General features: G+C 44.7%; 1 protein-coding gene across 1 annotated transcript in view; it reads left to right on the forward strand.

Annotated features, from left to right (window-relative positions):
• The window catches only part of PRSS35 (serine protease 35), a 39,846-nt gene extending 18,614 nt beyond the window's left edge, over positions 1-21,232 (forward strand). The window contains exon 2 of the mRNA XM_086926557.1: positions 17,825-21,232. Within this exon, the coding sequence (XP_086782683.1) occupies positions 17,843-19,102 (1,260 nt within the window). The 5' untranslated portion in view covers positions 17,825-17,842 and the 3' untranslated portion in view covers positions 19,103-21,232. The remainder of the gene's footprint in view (positions 1-17,824) is intronic.
• Positions 21,233-26,659: the final 5,427 nt, after the last annotated feature.

Here is a 26,659-nt window from a genome sequence, read left to right on the forward strand (position 1 = left end):
AACCTGCCCACCACAATCCTGTAGTGTGAGATTGAGTAAGATGGCGCAATATTGAGCTTTCAGCTATCAATAACATCTCTGCTGTGGTGGTAGCCCATTTTAATGCCAGCTGTGTTGATGGCCACTCAGCAAGAGTCAAAGAATCACTTATTGTCAAAGCTATTAGTTTTGCCCGTACTGTAGTGTATGTACCAATGTATGGCACGCATGGGTTGGCGGACATCAAGGGGCAGCTTTACAAGCCCATGTGCCGCCGGTGCATCACGTTGCCTGACACACTGGTGGCACAGCCTGCTAAGGTATATTTACAAGCACAGGTAAAGTCACCCTGCGTGACTTAACCTGTGCTTGTAAATATCGCCCCTGTTCAAGCAGCACTTTGCGCGTTAGGGGCGGAACATGGGTGTTGCTGTGGGTGTTCCCACGCAACACCCATGTCCACTGATGTATTTCCAGATTTATGAGAAATCGTAAACCTGGAAATGCGTCATTTTGCTGAGTCACCATAGGGGTGGCGTAGCCAAGCGAAATGAGGAGAGCACGCATTGAAAGAGGAAAATGCCTGCAGTGATTGCTTTTGTGCAGGAAGGGGCCCCTTTCTTCATAAAAGCAATCTCCCCATGGCGCAGGCATCCTTGCACCATGGTGCAAGGGTGCCTGCGCCGGCGCCGTCGCCAGTGCAGAGGAGAGCCCAGGAATGCGACATATCATTGTAAATATGTCGCATTCCTGTGCTCTCAAAGTGCAGCAGCGTGGTGCAGCCAAAGGGCGTGCGGTGTAGCACTGCGGCACTTTCTTGTAGATCTGCCCCCAAGTGTTTGAGCCAAGTGAGGGCTATGAAACTGCCCCCAGGTTGGAGGGTGAAAGGCTTGCAGGCGGTGACACCCTAGGACAGAGGCTGTATCTTCTGGATTTTGGGGTAAAAGCATTGGATGCAGTCACAGAACCACAAGTGAATGAGTCACTTGGTTAACTGCCTTTAGAGCAGTGCTACCCAAACTTTTTAGAACCATTGCCCTCTTTTTAGAACGACAAACTTTCGCGAGTGACCTGGCTTTAATAGACATGAGGCAGGTGATTTTTTTTAATGTAATGAAAGCATCGTGTGGCAGCGTACTGTCATTTACAGACCATATTTTCCACTGAAACGTTCAATAAGGTAGCACAGACATACAGTTTTAATACTAAAACTAAATTGCACACAAATAATAATGTGAGGATATCAGTTTTCATTGAATATCTATCATGTGCATCACTAAGTAAAGTATTTTGATTTGTTTTGATCCTATTAAAATCTTTGTTTTTATCGCCCTTTAGAATTACAAAAAAAATGTGCTTCACTTTTGCATTCCTAAGAGCTGAATGTACAGTTCACTTACAGGTATTTACATTTTTTAAACAAACTCGACATCCTTTCTTTTCACACTCTCTGTCCCCCAGCAAGATTGACACATAATTCACTGTATCAATTTACTGTACGTTTCTTTCTCTGCCTGCCAATTGCGAGGAGTTTGTAAACACCAATACTCATGTTGAAAAATGAAGCACTAATTTGTCAGAAGAGACAACCTGACATTTGACCTCTGTCTTTGGAGGGCAGAAAATGTGGCAACATAAATCCAGAATTATTTGAAGGCATCTTTATTTAATGTTTGGACTTTCAGGGTCCACCAAAAAATCTGCTTGAGATCCACAGTTTGGGAAACACTGCTGTAAAGTACAATTTTCTTTGTGGATTTTGACTAAATTCAAGTGATGCTTGTCATTCACACCCAATGCAAAGTAACTCTGTCTTCCAGCACTATTTACATATGCAGATACTAACATGAATACATTACCAGATGAGTTACCTAGTGAATACAATGAGTGAAAATAGATGGCACATCCCGAAGATAAAACACTGATTTGGATTAAGTGAGGATATGATTGTGCCATAGATTCGGGATTTAGGACTAAAGTGGAAGTCGTGGTGGCAACTAGTCTGTAAAAAAAGAACGGCAGCAGTGTGTAATGCCATCCTGGTTACATGGTACATGAAGAAGTAGTTTGCATGACACGTATATGACATATAGATATGCCTACACAAAAATGCAGACTAATTAACACGTATTGAATAGAAATATAGGAGAAACCAGTGCAAGGTCAGATTTGAGAGAGGAAGCCAGTTTAGGGTTTTAGAGGAGCAAGAGGGGAATCCATAGTTGAGTCCAGGGAAGGCACTCGGGAATCCAGTATGGGGTTAGGGAAAAAAGTCTGCAGGTCAGTATAAGGGGATAAAGAAGAAAGTTGGGTAAGAAAAGGGTGCCACAAAAAGTACAGTCAGAGTGGAGGCTGGAGGAGACATTAGAACAAATAGCACAGAGGTTAAGGAAGAGAGTTTGGATCCTAATGTAGAGCTATGGAAATGTGTGCTGAAGACACTGTAGGCCTAGGAAAAAGAAAGGGGAAGCCAGTTCAGGTTTGGGAGTGGAGGGGCAATGTAGGTCTTTGGAAGAAAGAGAGTAAGACAGTGCATGGCAAGGGAGCAAAGAGGGGAAATAAGTATCGGGCTGAGGAAAAAAAACGGTTTAAGCGTTGTGATAGGACTCTGTAAGATGAGACTCAGAGAAAACACAGTGGACAAAATATTACAAGAAGGCAGACCTAAATGTATGTCACTACCACAATGGCCAGTATTAATATGCCTAATAATGGATCAAGGGCAGTCGTGAATATAACAACTAATGGACCATTTACAGTTTCCGGGATGACCAGCAAATCTCACAGCGAAGTTGAATAATGCTGGCAAGAGATCAAAGTCAGAATCCCTTTAGCCAAGTATTGGCTCACGTGAACTTCCATTATGCCCACTAGCGGCTCATGGCCTATTTCCAAAATAGTCAATACCACACAGGCATATCCTATAAGTAAACCCACCTTTCCATCAGTCTTGTAGCAGTTCATACCTTCTGTACTGTCTGGAAACATGGAGCGTAAGAAGAATGGTTATGTTCTTTCTGGCTTGCAGGTGACTATCACAGTGGTCTGACTGCAGGTTTTGGCACCCTCTGTGTCCAAAGCATACTTATGCAGGCACTAAGGGGCATATTCACAAGGAAGTGATGGAGCATGGTGTTAACCTTCTTAGCTTATCACCTCATTCCTTCACTTCTGAACAGACCCCACAGGATATAGTGGCATGGATTAGCAAATTTAACGGCACAAATATGGAAATTTTACGGCACAAATATGGAAATTTAGCAGCATTTTTGTGGCACTTTATTTTAGTCATAATCATTCATTCTCAGCCTTAAATCAATGGAAACTGTTTTATCAGAGTATTCCACTTTGAAATAGGCAACCTGGGATATGGAACAGGGGAAGCTTTGGTATGGTATAGGTTCTGAGAAGCCCATAAAAGATGGCCTGGTAGCATCCCAAAGAAAATGGCATTCCAGAACCTACCTTAGTGAAATTAAATATTCGCCTAAGATCACACAATTTCAGCATGGAAGCCACGATTTAACCCCGATTTTCTGGTTTCACTCTGAAGTGCGGTGAGAGGCCCCTGGGCAGTGAGAGTCAGTGCCCCCTTTGTGGTGGGGCAAGGGGCCTGTTGTGCGGTGAGAGGACCCCGGGCAGTGACAGTGAGTGCCTCCTTAGGGACGGGAGCAGGGGCCCTGGTATGTGGTGAGAGGCCCCCTGACTGCCCTTGCAGTGTGACCTTTGTGATGGAACCAAAAGATGTGCCCACCCCCCTCCTATTTGAAAAGGCTCCCTTGAGCTAATGAGCTGACGAGCTCTGGTTGATGCACCTGCGCCCCGCAAGTGGCACTGAGACCTGAGAAGACTTTGGGCAGCATCTCCAGCACCCCCAAAAAAGTGTTTCTCTCTACTGAAGAAGCGGTACAAAAGGGGGTGGTGATGGACGGAGCATCTGAACCAATCAAACACTCACACCCAGTCAAAAGACCTGGGTTTGATCCATCACCAATCTTTAGCCCACTCTGCCACCCCAGTTCAGACATGGCTATATGCAAATCAGTTTGCTCAGACGTGAGTCCCTTGCTCACTTTGCCGCTGGATTCAAGCAAGCCTGGCTGAAAACGGCTGGAATGCCAGAAACCGGTCCTCGAAGCTTGTTTCCTGTCCAGGGAAGGAATGGCTTGGCAGTTTGGGCTGGACTGTTCCCATGAGGCACAGGGTCAGACTGATTTGCATATAGCCATGTCTGAACTGGGGTGGCAGAGTGGGCTAAAGAACGTTGATGGATCAAACCCAGATCTTTTGACTGGGTGTGAGTGTTTGATTGGTTCAGATGCTCCGTCCATCACCACCCCCTTTTGTACCGCTTTGGCCGCCATAAGTGTGGCAGGTTATGCTCAGACGTGAGTCCCTTGCTCACTTTGCCTCTGGATTCAAGCAAGCCAGGCTGAAGACGGCTGGAATGCCAGAAACCGGTCCTCGGAAGCTTGTTTCCGGTCCAGGGAAGGCATGGCTTGGCAGTTTGGGCTGGACTGTTCCCATGAGGCACAGGGTCAGACTGATTTGCATATAGCCATGTCTGAACTGGGGTGGCAGAGTGGGCTAAAGAATGGTGATGGATCAAACCCAGATCTTTTGACTGGGTGTGAGTGATTGATTGGTTCAGATGCTCCGTCCATCACCACCCCCTTTTGTACCGCTCTACTGAAGAAGGACAATTATCGTCAAACAAGTGTCTAGAAATACACAGCACTGGCTGCACCAACAAAGGTGAAAAACTAAAGCCTGGCACCAAAGAAATTGTTATCATGCACTGCATGTATTATGATGCATCAGGGCAAACTGAGTGCTGGAGTATGAGGCAGTGTGCACCATCCCCCTTCCTATTTGAACCATAAGATGTGTTCGTTAGTTTACTCTCATTGCTGGCAGCGAAAGTTTCTGAAGGTCACGAGTTCACACGAGGCAAGGCAGACCCTGCATATAATCCATCCATCCCAGGGCGAGAAATTAGCCAACGCTGTTATTTGTAGTGCTTAGAAATGGCAGGAGTGTGTTATGAAGCACTACATACAAACAAGTCGATGTTACTATCACAATCACTCAGTCTTGCTGCTCAAGACTGCGGAGGACCTGGGATAACCCTGCTTTATTTGATTCCGGCTTGCAGGGTTTGCTGATCTGTTACTGTTTGTCTTCGGAGATCATTGCACCCCCACGGGCTCGCGCCCGTTTTGATACCTCCGCCCTTCATGGCGCAACAAGGTCGTTTTTGTGGGCAGGAAATGAGCTGCTTGTACAACTGTTTTAAAAGTTCTGAATATGTGAGAATGTCACAAGGGAGGGTTTGATGAAGAGGAATGAAAATGCACCAGATTAATTCCATCACATTACTGGCCTGGAGCAGGCACTCCAGACAGCGCGGTAGCCTGCAAAGTGTGGGATGATGCGGGTCAAGCCCCCCGTCTCCCCCACATTCGGGGTGCCATGTTACAGCCAACTCGGAAAGTCAAGGTCAGGCAGCCCAGGCCAGGGCCTTTGTTGGAACCTTTAACTCTATTCTCATGATGCCCCTCAGCGTCCCTTCTCTTGTCTCTTAGGTTGTGTCTGCTCTTGGGGCCCGAGTGAAGGGTAAGGTTGTGAGGGCCTGTGACCGGCTGGGAGCAGCCAATGCGGCCCTTGTAGAATTTAGTAAACACTGGGAGCAGTGAACAACTGCGGGTGCCCCAATTCCATATGAAAAAGTATCCTCAGGGCGGGCCTCTGCTAAGAAATGCTGGTGTTTACCCTATGCCTACAACAGTAGTGTCAGTGCTTACTGCACCTTTCTTCCCAGGGCATCAAGGACACAGTGAAACATGGCATTCTGATGGTGTATCTTCAGATGACACTGCCCTGATATCTGCCAATGCCTACAACAGTAGTGGTAGGGCAGAGGGCATGATCCCCTTCTAACATGTCAAACAGCACTCCAGCTGTGCACACAGCGCCCAGCAGAAGGCAGACCTTGCTTGGGCCATGCTGCTTTCAAACAGCTGCTTGTAGTGAACAAGTTCCGGAAATGGAATGCATCTGACAGACCATATCCCCAGAAATGGTAAGCTTATTCATTGCTTTAATTATTCTGTGTTTTTTTTTAAATGTTGATGGTAATTTTGTATTGTTTCATGCCTGCGTGGATTAGATTCAGGATGCTATTTTTATATTTTTAAACAAACAGGGACTCCATTTAAAATGGATGATCATACATGAAGAGAAAGATTCACCACTACTAAAGGGGTGTTTTGTTTTGTCATTGTCATGTATCAATTTCGCGGGCACTTTTGTAAAAATCGCAGTATTTTTACAAAAGTGCAGATTTTGCGGCAAACCGCGAAATTGCGAAATCCTGCAGGGTCTGTCTGAAATGCTGGGCTGCAGCGTATTTACAAGAATACGGTCCTGCCCTGCATTTCCCCCTGTGCTGGCACTAATTTAGGTGCCTAGAGCCAATGCAGGCACCCTTGCACCATAGATGCCTGTATTACTCCCCTTCCCACATGGTGAGGTGGCTGGGTTATAAAAAGCAGACAAAAAAAACACTGACCTTTTATGCTTCAGAAACAGTATGGGGCATATTATCAAGGAACGGCGTTAGAATTATCGTCACTTTAGCGGCAGGAAACTGCCGCTAAAGCGACGATAATGGGCTTGATAATATGCCCTTAAGAATTCCAGTAGAAGCCCATGTTCTGATGTTAACATGGGCTTCTACTGGAATTCTCTACGGCATATTATCAAGCCCATTATCGCCGTTTTAGCTGCAATTTCCTGCCGATAAAGCAGCAATAATTTTAATGCCGTTCCTTGATAATATGCCCCTATGACACGAAAATAGAATTACGGCAAAACTGCAAGCACATGTTTACACAAAATAATATGAGGAGCACACTGCTAGGTTCATAGACAGACATATGGATCTCTCCCTTAAGTAAAGCCAATCTGTACATTTCATGGTCGGTCTAGCATGCTTGTGTGTGGGCAGTAGCCTCTCAGCAACGTACAGTGTGGAATTGTTTCTCAAAATAGGTGGGTTTCAATTGGCAAAGTATTGCTGCCATGCTGGTGCGCTGGTCAGTGAAAGACTGCCATCTAGTGGCTGCCTTCTATTCCTATGCATACACTTATTTTTAATAAAATAAACAGAGAGTTTTTTTTACGAGAGTTCTGTTAATGAAATCAAGAAGATTTCTTTTTTTAAAGCATGAACGTTGTCTTCATTCCTTTCATGAAGATTCCTTCGTTCTAGAATTTCCTTCAAACAAAGTAGTCAGCTCGAACACTTGGATAACACATTACTATGTCATCAAATACTAAAGCAAGCTATTTGGCACTTCCTTCTCTTGGATTAAGGGATTTCCAAGGAGTAATCCCCTCATCTTCCTCCTTGTGCACCGCTTTCTTGATCTTTAAATAGAGCGAGGAGAATAGCTGGCGCCCGCTAGAGGAGTCAAGGACATGCATATGGCTGCAATTGCCAACTAGCTCTCACTCTTACCCGTGTGTTTGCACCAAAATACTGTGGGCCTCATTTATGGAAACTGTCACATCGCTACGTGAAAACAGAGATGCAACAGTTTTAACTGTGCCCTCCTTAAGATATGATTAATGCGTCATATTTATTATATGACGCATCATGCCGCATGGAATGACAGATATGTCAGTATTACTGACGTATCTGTCGGCGCAAAACTGATGCATTGCTGGAGTTGTGTCAGAAGCGTGACACAACTCCAGCAATGTGTCCTTTCACATGGGGTGTCAGTCTTACACCTGCAATGAGGCAGGCGTACGGTTTTCACGTCCTAGAAGTGATGCACTGAAATCTTATAGATTTCAAAGCTCCACTTCTCCGAGGACTTGATGTGGAGGAATGCCCACCCTGCACCCATTATACCTGGCACAGGTATAATGTAGCGCAGGGGTTTACAAAGTGACACATCTGCCTGGATGTGTCACTTTGTAAATAGGGCACAACAGGGGGCATGTTTTATGCCACCACTGTGTCACAGAAAGTGATTCAACTGCGGTGCAAAAGTGATGTAGGGGCTCATAAATAAGCCCATATCACTTTACACTAGGGTCATATTTACTCGATAATGTCGGAACGTGCAGCTGTGCAAAATTTGGCAGCGCTACACTCCGACATTTTTAAAATGCAGGGATTCACCATATTTACTACTAATATGGCACACCCATGTGCTTTCCCTAGCTCTGGCGCTATCATTAGCTGCCTAGTGCCAACACAGGCACACTTGCACCAGAGCCAAGGATGCCTGCGTTGCTGGAAATGATAATGGCTGTTACCTCTATGTCTGCTGTATTCTGCCACACACATAGACATAGCAAATAGTTATTATTTAATGAATTTTTATGCGCAGGAAGGGACACCTTCCTGCATAAAAACAATCATTAATGGCTTTTTGCTCTTTCTATGTGTGCTTCAGAATGCAGAAAGCATAGAAAAAGCAAAAATGAGGAGAAATAAAAGCATTACTCCTGTTACGCCATTCTAGCACCTGTTCTTTCATGGTGTTAGCTTTTGGCGCTTCCTCAGATTTACAGATCCTTGTAAACCTGGGGCAGCATCAAAAAGCAATGGGTGTTGCACTGGAATGCCCACAGAAACACCCATTGCACGTCCCTTTGCCCCAGAAGACTGCGGCAAAAAGGGGCATATTTACAAGGTGGCGTTTAGACATGCTAAGTGGCTTATTGACACCTTTTAAATATTGAAATGGCGCTATATCATTGGAGTGTCAACAAAAGTGACCCTCTGGTGGCAATAGGAGCTTGAAAATATGCCCCTAGGACACTTAGTTCTAGTCACTGAAAACATATATTATTATATATCAACCAAGCACAAACCCATTTGTTTCATGGTTTTGAATTGAAAATGAATTTGCATTTGTGTAATGCTTATAACCCCTGATGAGGCATTGAAGCACTTTACAGTGAGTAGAAAGCTACTGGGGAGCCCAACGTTAGTATTCAATCCATTGATTATTGGAACTAAACTTGTGCTCTCAAAGGAAATATTCCATGAATTTACTTCAGTTTCTTTGTTGTACATTAATAACTCAGGTGTGATCATTAGAGGGGATTATGTGAGAAGGTTGATGAAATGAATAGATACTGTTAGGTTGCAAGGAAATAGTTTGAAAGAAAGAGAAATTAATATGTGCATGCAATTTAATAGAGTATATATATACAGGAGGCATGCAAAAGGTTTTTAGGAATATAGCAAGGATATCTTTGCACAGTTTCAGTGTGTGGATATAAACCTATAGAAAGAAACACATTTTAAATTGCACTGTAATGGAATGTGGCTTTGTGTCCTGTTACACCATTTCCTTCTAGAGACATTTTGGGGCATATTTACAATTACTGGCGCATCCCTGCAAATTAGCAGGGATGCGCCAGTAATTGTGCGCCATGCCTCCGCCACCCATGATGCGCCGCATTTACAATGCGGCACACCAATGGGGCAAAAATGGCACAGATGCGTCACGCATCAGTGCTGTAAAGGTGTCGCATTGCTGGAGTTGCGTTGCATGCGCGACACAGCTCCAGCATTGCTCTGGGGGGGCCCATTCTACCAATGCTACGTCAAGCCTTACGCCTGCTCCAAGCAGGCGCAGGGTTTTGACGTAGCAATAGCCTAAAAGTGACTGAGTGAAATCTTGTAGATTTCACTCAGCCACTTTTAGGAGGCGTTCCTGCGCCGGAACGCCCCCCCCCCCCTGCACCGGAACGCCTCCTTAAGGCGCAGGGCTTTACAACGTGACGCATCTCCCAGATGCGTCACGTTGTAAATAGCCCGAACCATGGCGCATCTTTTGCACCACCGCTGCGTCACAAAAGTGACGCAAAGGCGGTGCAAAAGAGGCCCAAGGGGCTTGTAAATCTGCCCCTTTAAATTTAAAGAGGTGGCAAATACTTGCCTCGCCGCAAAAATCAACCCAAATGCTTGTTGACACCCCTTTACAACGGGCCATTAAGCAGTGAATTTTAAGCCTATCCCAGTACCCCTAATCAGAGTCTGACTAAAACAACAACATTGAGAAAGATCATGTGCACATCACGCCACTTGCAAACTCAAGAAATACACTTTTGTGTACCTATTAAAGCAGCACACATCATGACTCTCCAGCATAGGCCTTCTTTACAGTTGAGCCCACCAGGCCCTGTTGCCACTTTGAGTAATCTGTTGGCTTATCCACCACTTAAATTGGAGAAAAGATGTATCTGATTTAAAATGAATAGAACTGCATAAAAGTGATTTGCTCTCCATGTAATGTTTGGCCTCTTTACTGCATTAAAATTGTGTGGCAGATATGACTAAATATGTTACCTGCTTCTATTCATTTTTTAAAAGTAGGCCCAGATAATGCCTCAAATAGTCACAGTTTCACAAGGTCGCAGAAGTGGCAACTAAGTGGATAACCATGAATGTATAGGTATATTTGAAAAAACACATTATATATCTCATAGTTATGCATGTAAGTAAGATGTACATAGAAAACGGTTCAACCTCACTTATGACCGCAAAATAGACCAATTTCCATTAACACATTAAAAGACTCCGGGGCATATTTACAATAGAATTGATGAAGCGCAGCAGTAACTTTCTTGGCTTAATGCCGCGCTCCGCCACTTCTAAAGCGCAGGGCAGCACCATATTTACAACAATATGGTGCAGCCCTGCGTTTCCCCCTGTCCTGGCGCTAAATTTAGCTGCCTAGCACCAACGTAGGCACCCGGGTGTTTGCGTTGCAGGGGAAGATTGTTTATGACGTTTTGTAACTTCTATGTGTGCTGCTTAATGTGACATACATATAAGTTGCACAACGTAATTTAAAAAAAATGATTGTTTATGTGCAGGAAAGGACACCTAATCTAGATGTTTATCTAACATGGGGTCCTGCCCCATCACTAATATGGTGAACTTGGTTCCCATGTGCTTAGCTACTATTAAGAAGGCATCTCCTCGCCTGCTGTTTGTGCCTTTGTTTGACCTCTCTTTCTCCTCTGAATGATCTCTCTCTCATTAGCTCATTACTGATAAATAGTCTGGAGAGCCTCTCGCTTCCTGCTCCCTCTCTCACTGATGTATTCTTATGTAAATGCCTTCCCCATACTCCTCGGTATTGAAGATTTGAAAACCATAAACATCTTTCCTATGGTGGTGGTGTTTACAAAATACACGGGCCCCCATTAATATGATTTTGACATAGAGCAGAGCAACACAGCACCTTGATGTGCTGCGCTATGCCAAAGTGAAAGAACTGGAGTGCACCGTATTTAAGCAATACAGTGCATTCCTGACCTTTCTCCCTGCGCTGGTACAGTTTCAGCAGCCTAATGCCAGTGTAGGCACCCTTGCACCATGCTGCATGGGTGTGTTTGCTGCAGGCAGGATTGTTTTTGTGCAGGAAGGGGCACCTTCCTGCACAAAAACAATCCTAAGAGGTGTTTACCTCTTTCTATGTGTGCTGCTGAATGCAGCACACACGGAAAGAGGAGAAAGCGAGCAGACAAACATATTTCTCCTTGTTACGCCTCACCTCGGGAGGTATACAGATTTGGAACTCCCCCAGGTTTACACCACTTTATAAATCTGGGGCAGCATCAAATTCCATGGATGTTGTGTGGGAAAACCCACAGCAATGCCCATGGAATGCCTCCAGGCGTAGAGTAAGGTGATGCATCGATTTGCCCAGCGTCGCCTTACTCATGATTTATGAGGCCACACAGAGTGGCTTTGCCTGGCTTCAAAAATTGAAATGAGAGCCAATTTGCATGGTGCAAATGTGACAGAGGGCTTTCATAAATACATCCCTCTGTGATTTAGAAACACAAGACTGGTGTGATCTAGTCCCTATGAATACAGGTGGAATATGGATAGGTCATGTGATCTTCATCTGTTTTCATATATCTAATAGATCAGCGCAGAGAGAACTGAGTCATTTCTATGTAGGTCCATTCTTCCCTGCGTCACATTTATAGCTTGATTTCGTAGTGTGCTATATTGAACAATCCTCTGGCAGAAAGTTAAGTGCACCAATTAAGCTCATAAAAGAAAGAAAAATAGTGTCACTTAGACAGCCAATATCATGAACAAGTGATTGTAATGACAGTTTGTTAGAACTGGGGTACTCGAGTTGGCAGAGGTAGGTACCACTGTCCAAATAGGGACCCTTGCTTCTAGTCAGGGTAAGAAGGATACACTCTTTAGATAACCCCTGCTCACCCCCTTGGTAGCTTGACATGAGCAGACGGGCTTATCAAAGGCAATGTGCTAAGTATTTGTACCAACACTCACAGTAACACAGTAAAAACACCACAAATGGACTCCACAACAGTTTAGAAAAATAGAAGTATTTAATCTAAACTAAACAAGACCAAAACGACAAAAATCCAACATACACAGCTCAAGATATGTTTTTTAAAGAGTTCTTAGCTGTTGCGTCAAAATAATCCACAGTTGCGTTAGAATAGTTCACAGTTGCGTCACGTTTAGCCAACAGTACCTTTAGATGCGACAAAGTTCCAAAACAGAAGCTGGTGAGGTGGAAAATAAGCGATGCATCACTCCTGAGACCCTGGGAAGGCAGCGGGCGTGTTGCGACTAATCCGGTCTGTAGGGGGAGGAAGGCGATACATTGTGTGGATTCCGGTGCGTAGGTTCCGTAGGGAGCGTCTCGCAAAGGCACGATGCGACGATCTTTGGGACGGCGACGATCTCAGGTGCGGCGGTGATGCATGTCGATCTTCTCCTCTCGCGGGTCCTCGATGCGTTGACTCTACGACGATACTCGCAGCGACGTGATGCAGTCCGCAAGCAAGTGGTGCAGCGATCTCACCCAGCGATGACAGGCTCTGCAACGATACTCGCAGCGATGGTACTTTTACCGCACCGGAGTGATGCGTTCCGCAAGCGAAGGATGCGTCGGTTCTTGCAGCGGCAACAGGCGCTGTGACGATCTCGATCTTCGCGGCAGCGGGAATTTCCTCGCAATGACAGGATGCGCTCCGCAAGCGAGCGATGCATGAAAATTTGCAGATAGTCATAGTTTCTTGTTCTCCAGCTTTCCAAACAGCAGGCCATAACTTCCAGATGCCCCTCAGTCGGATTCAGCACTCAGGAAGGGCAGAACTCTCTCAGCAGAGTTCAGGGAAAGCTGGGGGGTGAAGTCCTTTTGTTCCTGGGACTTCTTAACAGGGGGTCAGCTCACAACAGGCCTTGGAGATCTCTTCAAGCAAGGTGACAAAGCAACAACAAAGACCTTCCCCTCTCCTTGTCAGCAAAGCAACTGCAGGTCAGTCCAGCAAAGCAACAGCAGGACAGTCTTCCTTCTTCAGTCTTCCAGCTTTCTCCTTGGCAGAGGTTCCTTCTTGATTCCAGGATGATCTAATTTTCTGTTGTCAGGGGTCCTGTACTCATACCCCTAAAAGTCTTTGTTCCCTTTGTGCAGGAGGGCTCTGAGCCCGGTCTGAACCTGTTCTGGGCGTTCCTTGAGCACTTTGCTTTCCTGGCCTTTCCTTTCAGCGTGAGGGGCAGGGTCGTCATCCGCCCAGCAGGAGGTGGAGCCAGCATTGTGGAAGGCAGGCACAGCCCTATTCAAGCCCAGGTGCTAACCCCTCCCACCACTCTAGATGCAGATGGAGCTATTCAGCCCAGGGATGGCCCACTCAGCCTCTGGGAGCCACCCAGCCCTTGTCACTCACAAACCAGACAGCCAATTCACAAACAGGCCAAGGCACACAGAAAGTTCAGACAAGAGAACAGCCACTTTCTAAAAGTGCTGTTCTCAAACACATGATTTAAAACAACCTTTCCTAAAAAATGTGTTATTATATTCTGAGTTCAGGGATACCAGACTTTTATGTCCTATCTTGATCCTATGAGAAGATATGCTGGTAGCCACTGTAGCCAGCATTCCCCATGATAGCCTATGGGCAAGATAGCCTTACAATTGTGAAAAACGAAAATGGCTGTAATTCACTACCAGAGCATGTCACCTGCACTAGTACCTGCTCTACATTTCACATACACTGCACCCTGCCCAAGGGGGTACCTTGGGCCTGACATAGGGGTGACCAATGTGTACAGAAAGGGAAGGATTATGGCTGGTCAGTGGGGACACTGGCCAGGAGGACATGGCAGTCCACAGACGGCACACAGGCACTGCAGTGGCAGGGCTGAGACACCATTTTAGGGCTACTCATGTGGGTGGCACAATCATGGATAACCAATTACAGTAACAATGTATACAGGGAGCACTTGCACTATGACACTGATCAGCAGTGGCAAAGTGCTCAAAGCATCTAAACCAGCAAAAACTAAATCCAGCACAGCATCAAAAATACAGGAGGTAGAGGCAAAAAGATAGGGGGAAACCATGCCAAGGATGCCAGGTCTAACACAGTTTATGTTATTACCCCACTCTTTGATACTAATTCTATCCAGCTCACAAGAATACTCTCCCTCTGTCTATCTCTCTCATCATCTGTCTTCACTCCAGAAAACTTTGATCTACGTGGATGAAATTTGCGACCAACCTTCATCAATCCCTCAAGGCTAAGAAGCTCTTGATGACAAAGTACTTGGCGGAAACTCAATGATAACATGTGGCTCCTCCTCACAAATGTTAGCAGTAGCATTGGTTTTCCTCTAGCTGCCCGTTGACTTTAGGCTCATGGTCTACTCTACCCCTCATCATCAAAAAGGTGGACATTTGTCTACTTTCCGATCTCTACCTGACTCCTCATGTCAGCTCCATTGTTAGCATCTGTTTCTCTCCCTCATATGACTCCAACCCTGCTTCCTCTTCCATGCAAAGCAACTGTGGGGAATGCTCTTATCTCTTCCAGACGTTACTATGGTAAATTAATTTGTCTTGGAATTCCATCTTTCGTGATCCGAACCCTCCAAGTAGTACAACTTTTAGCTTCCAGATCCCTTTTATGACCAAAAAAACACAACCTGCCTTTTCACCGTTGCTGCCTAGGATTAGCCAAATAAATTCAGTTATAATCCCCGTACATCCTTCACTGAGCTTTTCATTATCAAGGGCCACCATTCATTTAACTCTACAGCCAATCAGGAAATGTTGTTCATCCTTTGATGTTCTCATCTTCATCTTGGCCCTCCACAGATCAAGAAGAGTCAGTTTCACTTTTTGTTGTCCTAAATTCCACACTGTGAAACCTCTTCTTTTTCTGTATCTGGAATGTTCTAGACCATATTTCGACAAGGTACAACAATCTTAGGGGCATATTAGCAACAACTTGTGATACTTATTGCAAACCGCGCTTTTTATCGCCTTCCATTGCTGGATTTTATTGCGGAGATAACGCAGTAATACCAACGTTTTTCTCAAAAGCGATAAAAAAATCCAGCAATAGCGGTGAATCTCATCTATAACGCAAGATTTCCAGCGATAAAAATCCTATCACTAAGGGTAATCTCGCTAATAGGCAGGTGGGGACTTAGCCGTGGAATCCACCTCCCATTGACTATTATGGCTAAGTCAGGTTTTTACCAGGTGTAAAATCCTGGTGCTAATCGCGGTTAGCGTGCAATTTTTTATCGCGTCTCGGTTATTGCTAATAGGCAATTGCTGTGTTATCGACTGCTTTCAGTCGCTACCAGTTTGGGTACGCCCACTTTGCATGTCAATAGCGATAAATATCGCTGACATGCAAAGCGGGCCCCAAACCGGCCGCTATTGCCTGGAAGCTGCCGCTAACTGCTGTTAGCGACAGCTTGGTAATTGGGCGATAAAAAAATCGCAGCTTTATTGGCAAAAAGTGCCGCTAAAGCGGCGATAACGCCCTTGCTAATATGCCCCATAGTTATTCGATCTGCTATTTCTCACTCTGTGATCTCTCTGCCCTCTTTTTCTTGTTAGGCCCACACCTAAAAAACCACCAGGGTAGTGACACCCAATAAATGCGTTAAATAGTCAAATACCGATCCTCATATGTAAGAGTGAGGAGCTGATATTTCCGCACTACAAAGCTCAGAGTGGATTTGTATATAGTAGAAGTTAGAGTTTCCATTCATTATTCCGCAGTGCTGCAGTTTAGATACATTATTGCACAAAGAATACATTCTGAAATGTAACAAATAAACTTGAAAGTATACCATGCTCGCTACCAGAGCATCTCTATCACGGCAGCCAGCACACTGAATACATGTGTGTATTGTGTATTGCTGGTAATCAGCTAAATTCATTTTAAATGCTTATATGAAGATTATTAACTCAAATTAATGAGAAGATAAGATTAATAACTTTAAAATCACTGGCAATGAGATCCTGCTCTCCACTACACAGACTGAAAGTGATTAGCTCCGACAAGCTTAAATATTTCTTCAGGCATCAGGGATAAATACACATTTTACTTTACTTTGGTGCTATATAAAATGATGTCCTCCCATCAAATACATCACTAGGATCTCATAAGTACCTTTGAGCTCTGTAGAAACAAAAAGCATGAAGTAGGGCTCGGTGATGTTTATTATCCTCATAGTGCACTGTTATGGTACAATATTCAATAACTTTAAAACATTTATGAACTAAGAGATGAATAATGACATTATTACTGTTTGTATTTCTAAGGTCATCATCATACAACAATAGAGAATTCAGGGGCATAATATCAAGCCCCTTATCGCCACGCTTTAGGAACTTTTCTGCCGATAGAGTGGCGATATTTGCATCTCCCTATTATCAAGGCAGTGTTAACTCAATTAACGTGGCTTAAAGCCACGTTAATTGACTTAACAGTGCCTTGGCTATAGGGCCCCTTTCATGATAAACTCATCGTGAAAGGGGGCGTGCAGTTGGTGTTGCGGTGGGCGTTCCACCGCAACACCCATTCACTTTGACGCTGTCACCTATTATCAAGCTTGGCGATAATAGGTGGCAGCGCCAAATTTAACACTTGAAAAATCCTAGTGTTAAGGTGGCGAAACGAGGAGAAATGCTTAATTTCTCCTCGTTTTTGCTATTTTCACATTAAGCTGTGATTATTAGGCTGTGCATGTTGTGTTATGTTACATGTTCTGTTTAATTTTGTGCGAAGTGGAAACAAACGGAAATATGCTCTTTATGATCCTGGAGGGCCTCTGAATTTGTACATCCTTACAGAATATGATTTTGGATACAATTGTGTATAAATGAAGCTGATGACATTACAGTATGTTTAACAGAGCTATGAAGAAGCTTCTTTTGAAAAGAGTCATGGTCCTTGCAGTATGGGGACACTGGCAAACTGACGGGATATCTGTGTCTTCAGTGGAACCACATCTGCTGCAGCTGTATTGAAGGCACTGAGGGGCATATTGTCTAGGACCGGTGTTAAAATTATCGGTAGGAAACTGCCGATAAAACGGTGATAATGGGCTTGATAATACGCCCTTGTTAATTCCCATAGAAGCCCATGTTAACATCAGAACATGGGCTTCTATGGGAATTAACAAGGGCGTATTATCAAGCCCATTATCGCCGTTTTATCGGCAGTTTCCTGCCGATAAGACGGCGATAATTTTAACACTAGTCCTTGATAATATGCCCCTGTGTACTAAAGTAGGAGTTTGCTCTTCAGAACAAGTTTGCATCGACCCCGATGTTCAGGGTGCTTTCACCATGTGCATGGTGGATATTGTGCAATTTTCTATCATGTCTCACATGGTGGTCCCTGTAGGGAAAATGAGTGATAGTTCCACACCCTAAAATAGGGCATCAGGTATGAATAAAACCCAATGTTGCTTTTCAAACAAGTCTAATCATGATTTTCCTTTTTTTTCTAGAACAAGTGACGTACCAAAATGGCCCATGTGCTGCATGTCTTTGTGGTTTCTCTGCTCGCAATAAGTCTCACCAGAGGAGCGGAACAGGACTTCACCTGGCATTTAAGAAAGCTACCTGTAATTTTGAACGGGAGAACTGTCCACCTCGAAAGTCCAAGGTTCGAGGCAGAAACCAAGCTGGAGCTCAATGGAACGTGTGGCATTGAGTGCCAGAAGAGGCTGCCACCACCCAGCCTGTCTGATCTAGAGGAGTATTTGTCATACGAAACTGTATTTGAGAATGGCACTCGTACCATGACCAAAGTGAACGTCCAAGGCTTGTTACCAGACAGTCGAACTGAGGAGGGCACAGCCACAGGCAGATCAAGAAGGAAGAGGCAAGTGTATGGCTCGGACAGCAGATTCAACATCGCAGACAAGCAATTCATGACCAACTTTCCATTCAGTACGGCCGTCAAGATCTCGTCAGGCTGCAGCGGGATCCTCATATCCCCTAAGCACGTCCTGACCTCTGCCCACTGCGTTCATGATGGCAAGGATTACGTTAAAATGGGAAAAAAGCTGAGGGTGGGGTTATTGAAGATGAGATCCAAGGGGGGTAGCGGCAAGAAACGCAGAGGAGGGAAAAGGAACTCAAAGGTCTCATCCGATGATAAGCAACACATTGGTGATACCAGTAAACTGAGAGCGAGAACCATTGAGAAGAGATCTGCAGAAGGTGGAAAGAGAAACAAAGGGTCAAAGAGGAACAAAGGCAGTGGTGATGGAAAGCCTTCTTTTCAGTGGACTAGGGTGAAAAGCACCCATGTTCCTAAAGGCTGGTTTAAAGAAACATCAGAGGATGTTGCCTTGGATTATGACTATGCTGTTTTAGAACTCAAGCGTCCTCATAAAAAGAAGTACATGGATTTGGGGATCAGTATACCAATACAGAAGATGCCTGGGAGCAGAGTTCATTTTTCTGGCTTCGATGATGATCGACCTGGGCAGTTGGTCTATCGCTTCTGCAGTGTGTCGGATGAATCCAGCGATCTTTTCTACCAGTACTGCGATGCCGAGCCTGGCTCCAGTGGCTCCGGCATCTACATACGCCTCAAGGATCCGATCAACAAGAAGAAATGGAAGCGCAAGATTGTGGCCATATACTCTGGCCACCAATGGGTGGATGTGAATGGTGTGCAGCAGGATTACAATGTGGCAGTGAGGATCACCCCACTAAAGTATGCACAGATATGCCTCTGGATACATGGGAACAACGCTGATTGCACTATTGGTTGACTACAGCCAAACACAAAACATTGTCGCATCCAGAGTCAAGTCCAAAGTTTTGGATCTAAGACGGATGCTGACCCTCTGCCATGCAATACTGCAAAGATGTTTTAAAATGGAAATGCACCCTCTTGTTTGCAAGCTCCCTGAAACATGGGTTTTCAACAGATTCACTTGACATCCAAAAAGCGACCTGTGTCAAAAGTGAATACGACTCAGAGACCGTTCAGTTCAGGAAACATTATTTCTCATGTTTGCTTGAAAATCGCGTTGAGACTTGTTTTGGCTTTTAGTGTCTATGTCTGCGTTTCTCAGGCTCTGCAGCATGATGCACCATGTGTCTGTTCCACCTCGCAGTATGAAGCTGTGAAACTGCAGAATATTTCACCAATCATACACTGTAAACTGTCAGATAACATGTGATGGTGCTTTTTCTCTCTGTGATCTGTGAAAAAAGTATATGAGATACCTTACTTCGGGTGGTTGAACAGCTGCAAAATTGGAATATAGCATTACCCTGAAAATGTTAATAAGATATTGCCCAGTAAGGCCAACTTCACAGGTCAGGCCAAGAAATTGTGCCCTGTGTTCGTCACGGGGGTGAGTAGCGAATTAGTTCACATTTTCTGGACTACATTTTGGTGCAGCAGCTTAAAAATAATACCTCAGGTCTCATAAACACTGATCTTTCTCAAGAGCTTGTTTCTAATGGCACATATGTCAAACTCAAGTTTGTGCCTCTCCACCTTCATTAATGAGGCAGTGTATTGAGTATTTATTAACCAAAAGGACCTACTTTTCTGCAGATGTTGCCTAGAGGAAATCATGGAAGCTCTCTCAAACAGCACTGCCGCTGAGTCAATGGTCATATTGCAGGCAAGATGGCGGCACTCTTAGTGGCCATCTTTGGATACAGTGCCTTATCCTGTTTTGGACTGAGCAGTCTGGTTTGAGACACCTCTTGCAATCGGTTGAGTTTTAAGGCCTTTTTATTTTGTTGGGAAATGTGTGTTGAATTGCTAGTACATATACTTTGTTACATTTTTATAACATTCCAGGGTGCTATTTCCATTAGGGAAAAGAAGGAATCCAATGTTAAGTGTATGTAGAGCCATCTTTAATTTTGAACCAATAGCCAAAAATCAAGATATATTTCTGAAAAAAAAGCTTATATAATATCTGAAACCTAAAAGCTCTCTCCAGTTTATCTCACAGAATCAATGTTATGGTGTCTGTGTCCCCCTCTGCTAGACCTGAGTGGACCGAAATTAATCTCTACAGTGTACCTTTTTCCATATTGAGCCTATTTGGAGCACTGTTACCTGAATAGGTACCCTCGCACTAGACTTCAGAGAGAGGCTGGTGATTGAAAATGTAAAAAGATAGGTTTTCAGAAGTCTTTTACAGACTGCATGATTGTCTGAGAGCCAGAGTTTCAGAGATAACGTGGTCCAGTGGGTGGTTACCAGGTAGGTTAATGATAGCTGCCCCATCAGATCTTACTAATCCTAGGTACAGTGAGAACTGTTAACAAAGTCAAACAAACAGAGGTTTGTGCGCCTAGATTAAGTCTAGATTTACTAACATTCATGCAATGGACTGCATTGTTTGGATGAGAAAGGTTGGACAGTGTGAATCTACAAAGCGTCTCACACTGATGATGTCATCATGGGTGGGCATGTAAGAAATGTGGGGTGGGCTGGTGGTCACTCACTGATAATATTCAGGTGGAGCGCTGAAGTGCTTGCATTCTTCCTTAAAGTGCAGTTACACAGAGCGGACTGCACCTGGCCTGCTTTGTGTGCTGGTAATATCCCTGCCAGTGCTGATGGGGTACCTCTAACTGTTCATGGACAAGGACTGCGCAACATCCTGCAATGCCGCACGGTCTGCTCAAGAGAGTACGTATTTTCCAGGAGGGTCACTGGCCAAGATTTATAGCATCTCCTGTCTGCATGACAATGATGCTGCAGCTGCAGTTTAAGGGTTAATTCTGGAGACCTGACGCTATTTGCCTTATCTAAGCCTATTCAACTGTCACCAAAGTCTGAGTCGAATAAACCAATTCAATGTACTTTGAGTCTCTTGACTCTCCCAGGTGGGATTTTCAAAGTGCACACATGAGAATGGGAGGCTGCAGCGCATAAAAAACCAAAGTACAACATGCAAATAAAAAGTGAGGCATGCAGTTTATTTCCCCCCTTGAATCTCTAGGGGGCATATTATCAAGAAACAGTGTTCAAATTATCGCCGCCTTAGCGGCAGGAAACTGCAGCTAAAGCGGCGATAATGGGCTTGATATATGCCCTTGAAAATTCCAATAGAAGCTCAGGTTCACACCAGAATTTGGGCTTCTATGGGAATTCACAGGGGCATAAAATCAAGCCCATTAATGCCGCTTTAGCGGCAGTTTCCTGTCGCTAAAGCAACGATAATTTGAACGCCGTTTCTTGATAATATGGCGCTAGAAGTCTACATCTGTTTTTCAGTAAGAGCAGCCACTTAGGCCTATCATCACTGGCATATCAACAGAAGCAGCATGTTAGTGGTCTAAAATCTTATATTTGGCCAATATGTCACAGCGATTCCGCACAGGGGAATATCACAGTAGTGTAACAATACCCCCCTGCACAGCCCCTGCGGAGCGAGGAGGCCCCAAGCTCCAGGGTGCCCCTTACGGCCCAGTGCATGGGCGGTGGGCCCCTGGCCTTAGAGCTCCTAACTGCGTCCATATCATGGGGGACCCCCTCCATGTACTTTGCAAGGGACCCCTTAAGTTTTGTTACACCACATGAATCCCATGCTAGAATCACAGCTCTACCAACTACAAGCAGATGATAAAAAGGCAGAGGTTTTAGTGCTAGAGGCAAAGAGAAAGTATGAGGGAAAAGGGAAAAAAGGGGTGAAACCCTTAAGAAAGGAGAGAAGAACCGCAACTGATAGGACAACATACCAGCCACAGAAAACAAGGGCACTCCTCAGACAGAAAAAGAAGCAATGGGTGGAGGGCAGGAATATATACTTCGACATGGGATAAGGAAGTAGGCCATGGGTATTGACTTAGAAACAGTTGTGGCTCTGTGAGCCACAAAGCTGACAGATAGACATGTACAGAGTTAAGAACAAAGGAAGGCAGGTCAAAGAGGGTAAGAGGGCAGCATATGAAGGTGTTGGGAGGGCACACTGGTGGGTAGAGTCCACATAGAGTCCGCATAAAGGAGGATACAATAGTGGGGATTCAAAAGGGGGGATGAGCAAAGATGAATTCCCCACACTGATTACGCGATGACCCTAACGTGTAAGCAGGAATGCCTTGCATGTAAGGGTGGACTCAGGCTAGATGCCAAAGGGTATGGCAAAGTCAAGTGTAAAACTGGTTACAGGCCATGTGCCAGTAAATGTGAAGGGTCATTCTCAGAGGAGGACAAGGAAGGGAATTCTGCTAAAGAACATGTGCTATCTGAAGGATCCACACCACCGCTTTAGGAGGCATCACTTAATTCCACTGTAATTAATACATTGAACAAAAACACCGTTTCGTGTCCATTTTATAAAAGGATTTCACAAGGAAACATTAAAACAATCTAAAATATGTTGTGCTCTCGTGGATGGGGTAGTTAACTTTTAAACAATGGTGTGGTATGGGATTAGATGTAACTGAAACTATCTCCACTGTGACGACCAAGGGCAGAAGGAGCATACCCCACTGTCTGAGTGTCTGTGCACCACACTCTTCTGCCAGAGTTCTTGATTAAGTGCCTGATCTTCCTATACACATTTTTTCTGATCATCTCCTCAGCAAAGCTCACAGTAATGCCTGTAATCTGAAGGGAAAGTCAGTGTTACTTGCCAGCCACAGGCAGCTCTCCGAGAAGCTAAAAAGTGCACTTGACCCGCCATTTGCACGTGCCTGGATTCTGTGATGGCAGCCTCCAATGGGAGGGCGTCTACTCCACTGATGTGTACCAGCCCGTGCCCTGCGCAGTGCCACAAGTGAGCGGGCAAGCCCTTTGCACCGCACTCCTCTTCACTCATCCCACCCTCGCAGTTCAGGTCGCAGGGCTGTTTCTTCTTTAACGCTGAATATTCTTTAACAGAACCAGCAGACCTTCCTTCTCATCTATGCATGTCCATGCCTGCAATCCGCACAGGGATGCCAAGGAAGACTTTGATGTGCTTCAAGTACCAAAACAGATTTTCTATTGAACGAAGAGACAACCAGCATGTGTTGACAGTTGAAAAGTTGGATAACGTGTAGGAAAGCCGTGAAAGAGTTGACATATCGCTGTGGCAATGTCTCTTTCAAGGCACTCGAAGTTTCTTGCATGTCAAAGAGTCGGATTTTTTTCAAACCAAGTCAAATGTCTTTCAAAACTGAAATTTGTATTAAATGCTTACAATGTTTGTTGGGGTTGCAACCAGAAAGCCCTGAAGATCAGGCCCTAGAAGGTGTTGCTTTTGCATGCTTCGTGCTCTCCATAAAAGCCTGTTCATTTTCTGTGCAACAAACACTGCTCCTCTTCAGGAGTTTGAAATTAATAAAGACAGGAATGCATGCGTTTGTGCTTCTAAACCACCAATGAGAATACAGGGCCATTTACAAAGGCGATCCTCCCTATAGATCCTGCATATCTCCTAAAGTACTTCAAAGTGAGGAATTTGAGATTGCAGAAAATTATAACAATGGAAAAAAACTAAATGGACCATATATTTTTGTATTTTTTCCAGTTTTCCAAATGAGGATCTCTAGTATCTGGCTGAACTCACAATACTAATTGAAAGGTGGCTGTGAAATCGAAATGCATTCTTGAAAATATTGTGTTCACTTCTAAACACCAACTCTCCTTTAATTTCTGTCATACAGTGGTTGTAATTGAAGTTACCAATTGAAATGTGAGTTAGGGGCTTATTTACAAGAGGCCTCCGCCGCCAGAGCACCACTGTTTTTGACGCTCCGGGGACAGAGGCCTCTCAATCACATCTATGAGGTGACGCAAAGTCATCCTGAGTGGCTTTGTCTGGCTTCATAGATATGGAGTAAGGCAAGGCAGCGCAAAGGAGGCATTTCATAGTTGTTGCAGTGGGTGTTCCCACACAACAATCATGGCTATTGACACTGCCCCAAATGTACAAAATAACATAAACCTAGGGCCACGCCAAAACCTTAACTCTCCTCAGAGCAGGCGTAACCAGTAGAAATGTTTTAATTTCTCCTCGTTTCTTTCTCTTTCCTTGTGTACTGCATTCTGCAGCAAACAGAATGAGGAAAACACCTCCCAGGATTGTATTTGTGTAGGAAGGTGCCCCTTCCTGCACAAAAAATGATTCTGCCAACAGTGCAGACACCTTTGCACCATGGTGCCGAGCAATCTGGTGCCTGCATTGGCGCTAGGCACCAAATTGTGCGCCAGGGCTGGCTGAAAGGATGGGAATGCACCACATCTCATCATTACAGTGCATTTCTACACTTTCAAATTGGCGTAGGGCAGCACAGCAAAAAGACTTGTTGTGCTGCGCCACGCCATTTTTTTTGTAAATGAGATCCTAATTTTGTAAGCCATAGACCAGCAATAATACCATGTGAAGTTATTTCTCATACATCAAGCATAAGAGAACTCTAAGGGCCTTATTTACAAGGCCCTTATGCCACCGTAGCGTCACTTTTTGTAACCCTGCGGTGGTGTAAAAAAATGTGCGACACTGTGCCATATTTACAAAGTGACACAACTAGGCAGATGCGTCACTTTGTAAACCCATGCGCTACATTATACCTGAGTGAGGTATAATGCATGCAGGGTGGGTGTTCCAGTGCAGAAAAGGCTTGTAGAAGTGTTGCAGTGAAATCTCTTCTACAGCCTCACTGCTCCAAATACTTATGCCTGCTTGAAGCAGGCGTAAGGGGTGACGCAGGCCTTTTCACATGGGGCTTGCCCATGTGAAATGACACATTGCTGGAGTTGCATCTGTTTCCCGACACACAACAGGAATGCACCATTTTTGCGCCAAGACATATGTCAGGATTCCTGGCGTATCGGTCAGTCGTTACAACATGTAGCGCAGTAAAGTAAAAACGGCACTGCTATGTTGTGGCAAGGAGGGTGCACTGAAATGTGTTGCATCGCTGTTTTACTGCAGCGAAGCAACACTTTTCTTAAGTGAGGTCTAAATCCCCCAGAGAATATTTAACTTGTCCAAGAATTGTCAGTACTGAGCAGCATCCAAGATTTTACTGAATCCCAAAGATAAGACATCCACCACTCCTCCTTGGCATAAATTCCAGGTCACAACGTTGATGCTTGACTGCGGTAGTGAAGCATTGTGCCATTGATCTGCATACACTATAATCGAAATATTTGCCTTTGCTATTTAGCTGATACATTTTCCATTAAGAATTAAGCCTTCATCATGCAGAGTGCATTACTCCAGGTATACTTTGCCATGCACAGCCGCGCAATGTGGGGCAGATTTACAATAACTGGGGCATTCCCTGCATATCAGCAGGGATGCACCAGTTATTTTGCGTCACGGCAGAAACCACTTGAGCCACTATGGATGCGCACATCTACAATGCGGCGCACCATGGTACAAGAATAGGCAGATGCGTGACGCATCTGATGCCGTAAAGGAGACGCAGTGCTGGAGTTGTGTCGCAAGCGCGAAGCAACTCCAGCACTGCTCGGGGCGCCCTATACTTGCTATTCTGAGTCACTCCTTACGCCTGCTACAAGCAGGCGCAAGGTTTTGACACAGCAGGGACGTAAAAGTGACTCAGTGAAATCTTGTAGATTTCAAAGCGTCACTTTTATGGGGCCTCCTTGCGACGGAACGCCCCCCCTGCATACATTATACCTGACGCAGGTATAATGTAGCGCAGGGCTTTACAACGTGCCTCATCTCACTAGATGTGCCATGTTGTAAATATGTTGCATAGTGGCGCATTGTTTACACCACCATTACGTCACAAAAGTGACGTAGCGGCGGCGTAAAAGTGTCGCAAGGGGCTTGTAAATCTGCCCCCGTGTTTCTCTGTGCATGGCATAGTAAATCTGACTTAAGGCTTGGATTGACGAAAGGGCAATGCCAGCCCTTGATGAATCTGGGCCTGAGTGAGTAAAATGCACAACTTTCAAGCCATGCAAGCTGACCAACACTTTATAGTATACATTCCGCGGATCATCTTCCAGTATGGACTTTGCATTTGCCACTTTGGTGTGTTGTGATAGATCATAATATGGAAAGAGAAAACAGCCTAATCAGTAAGAACATGTCAGTTTCACTTGTCATCAAAACCTATCAGTTCTCTCCAAGGAAAACTGACAGAACTAGCCCCAAAGGTGGCTCCAAGGACCTCCAGCCTCTCTCGACTAAATATCATTCCATTCTGTTTAAAAATAAAAGTGGGTAAAACCAAGTACATTATTTAAGAATTACATAAAACACCTGTAGATCTGAATGGGTTGATTACAGCAGGAAAGGGCTGATAGAAGAAAGGCAGAAACTAAAATGACTGCCAGGCTTTCTTATTAGGTCACCATAAATCCAGGAGTCCTGTGAAAAAGACTATCC

This window comes from Lissotriton vulgaris, chromosome 6 (assembly GCF_964263255.1).
Source record: "Lissotriton vulgaris chromosome 6, aLisVul1.2, whole genome shotgun sequence".
NCBI classification, from domain to species: Eukaryota; Metazoa; Chordata; class Amphibia; order Caudata; family Salamandridae; genus Lissotriton; species Lissotriton vulgaris.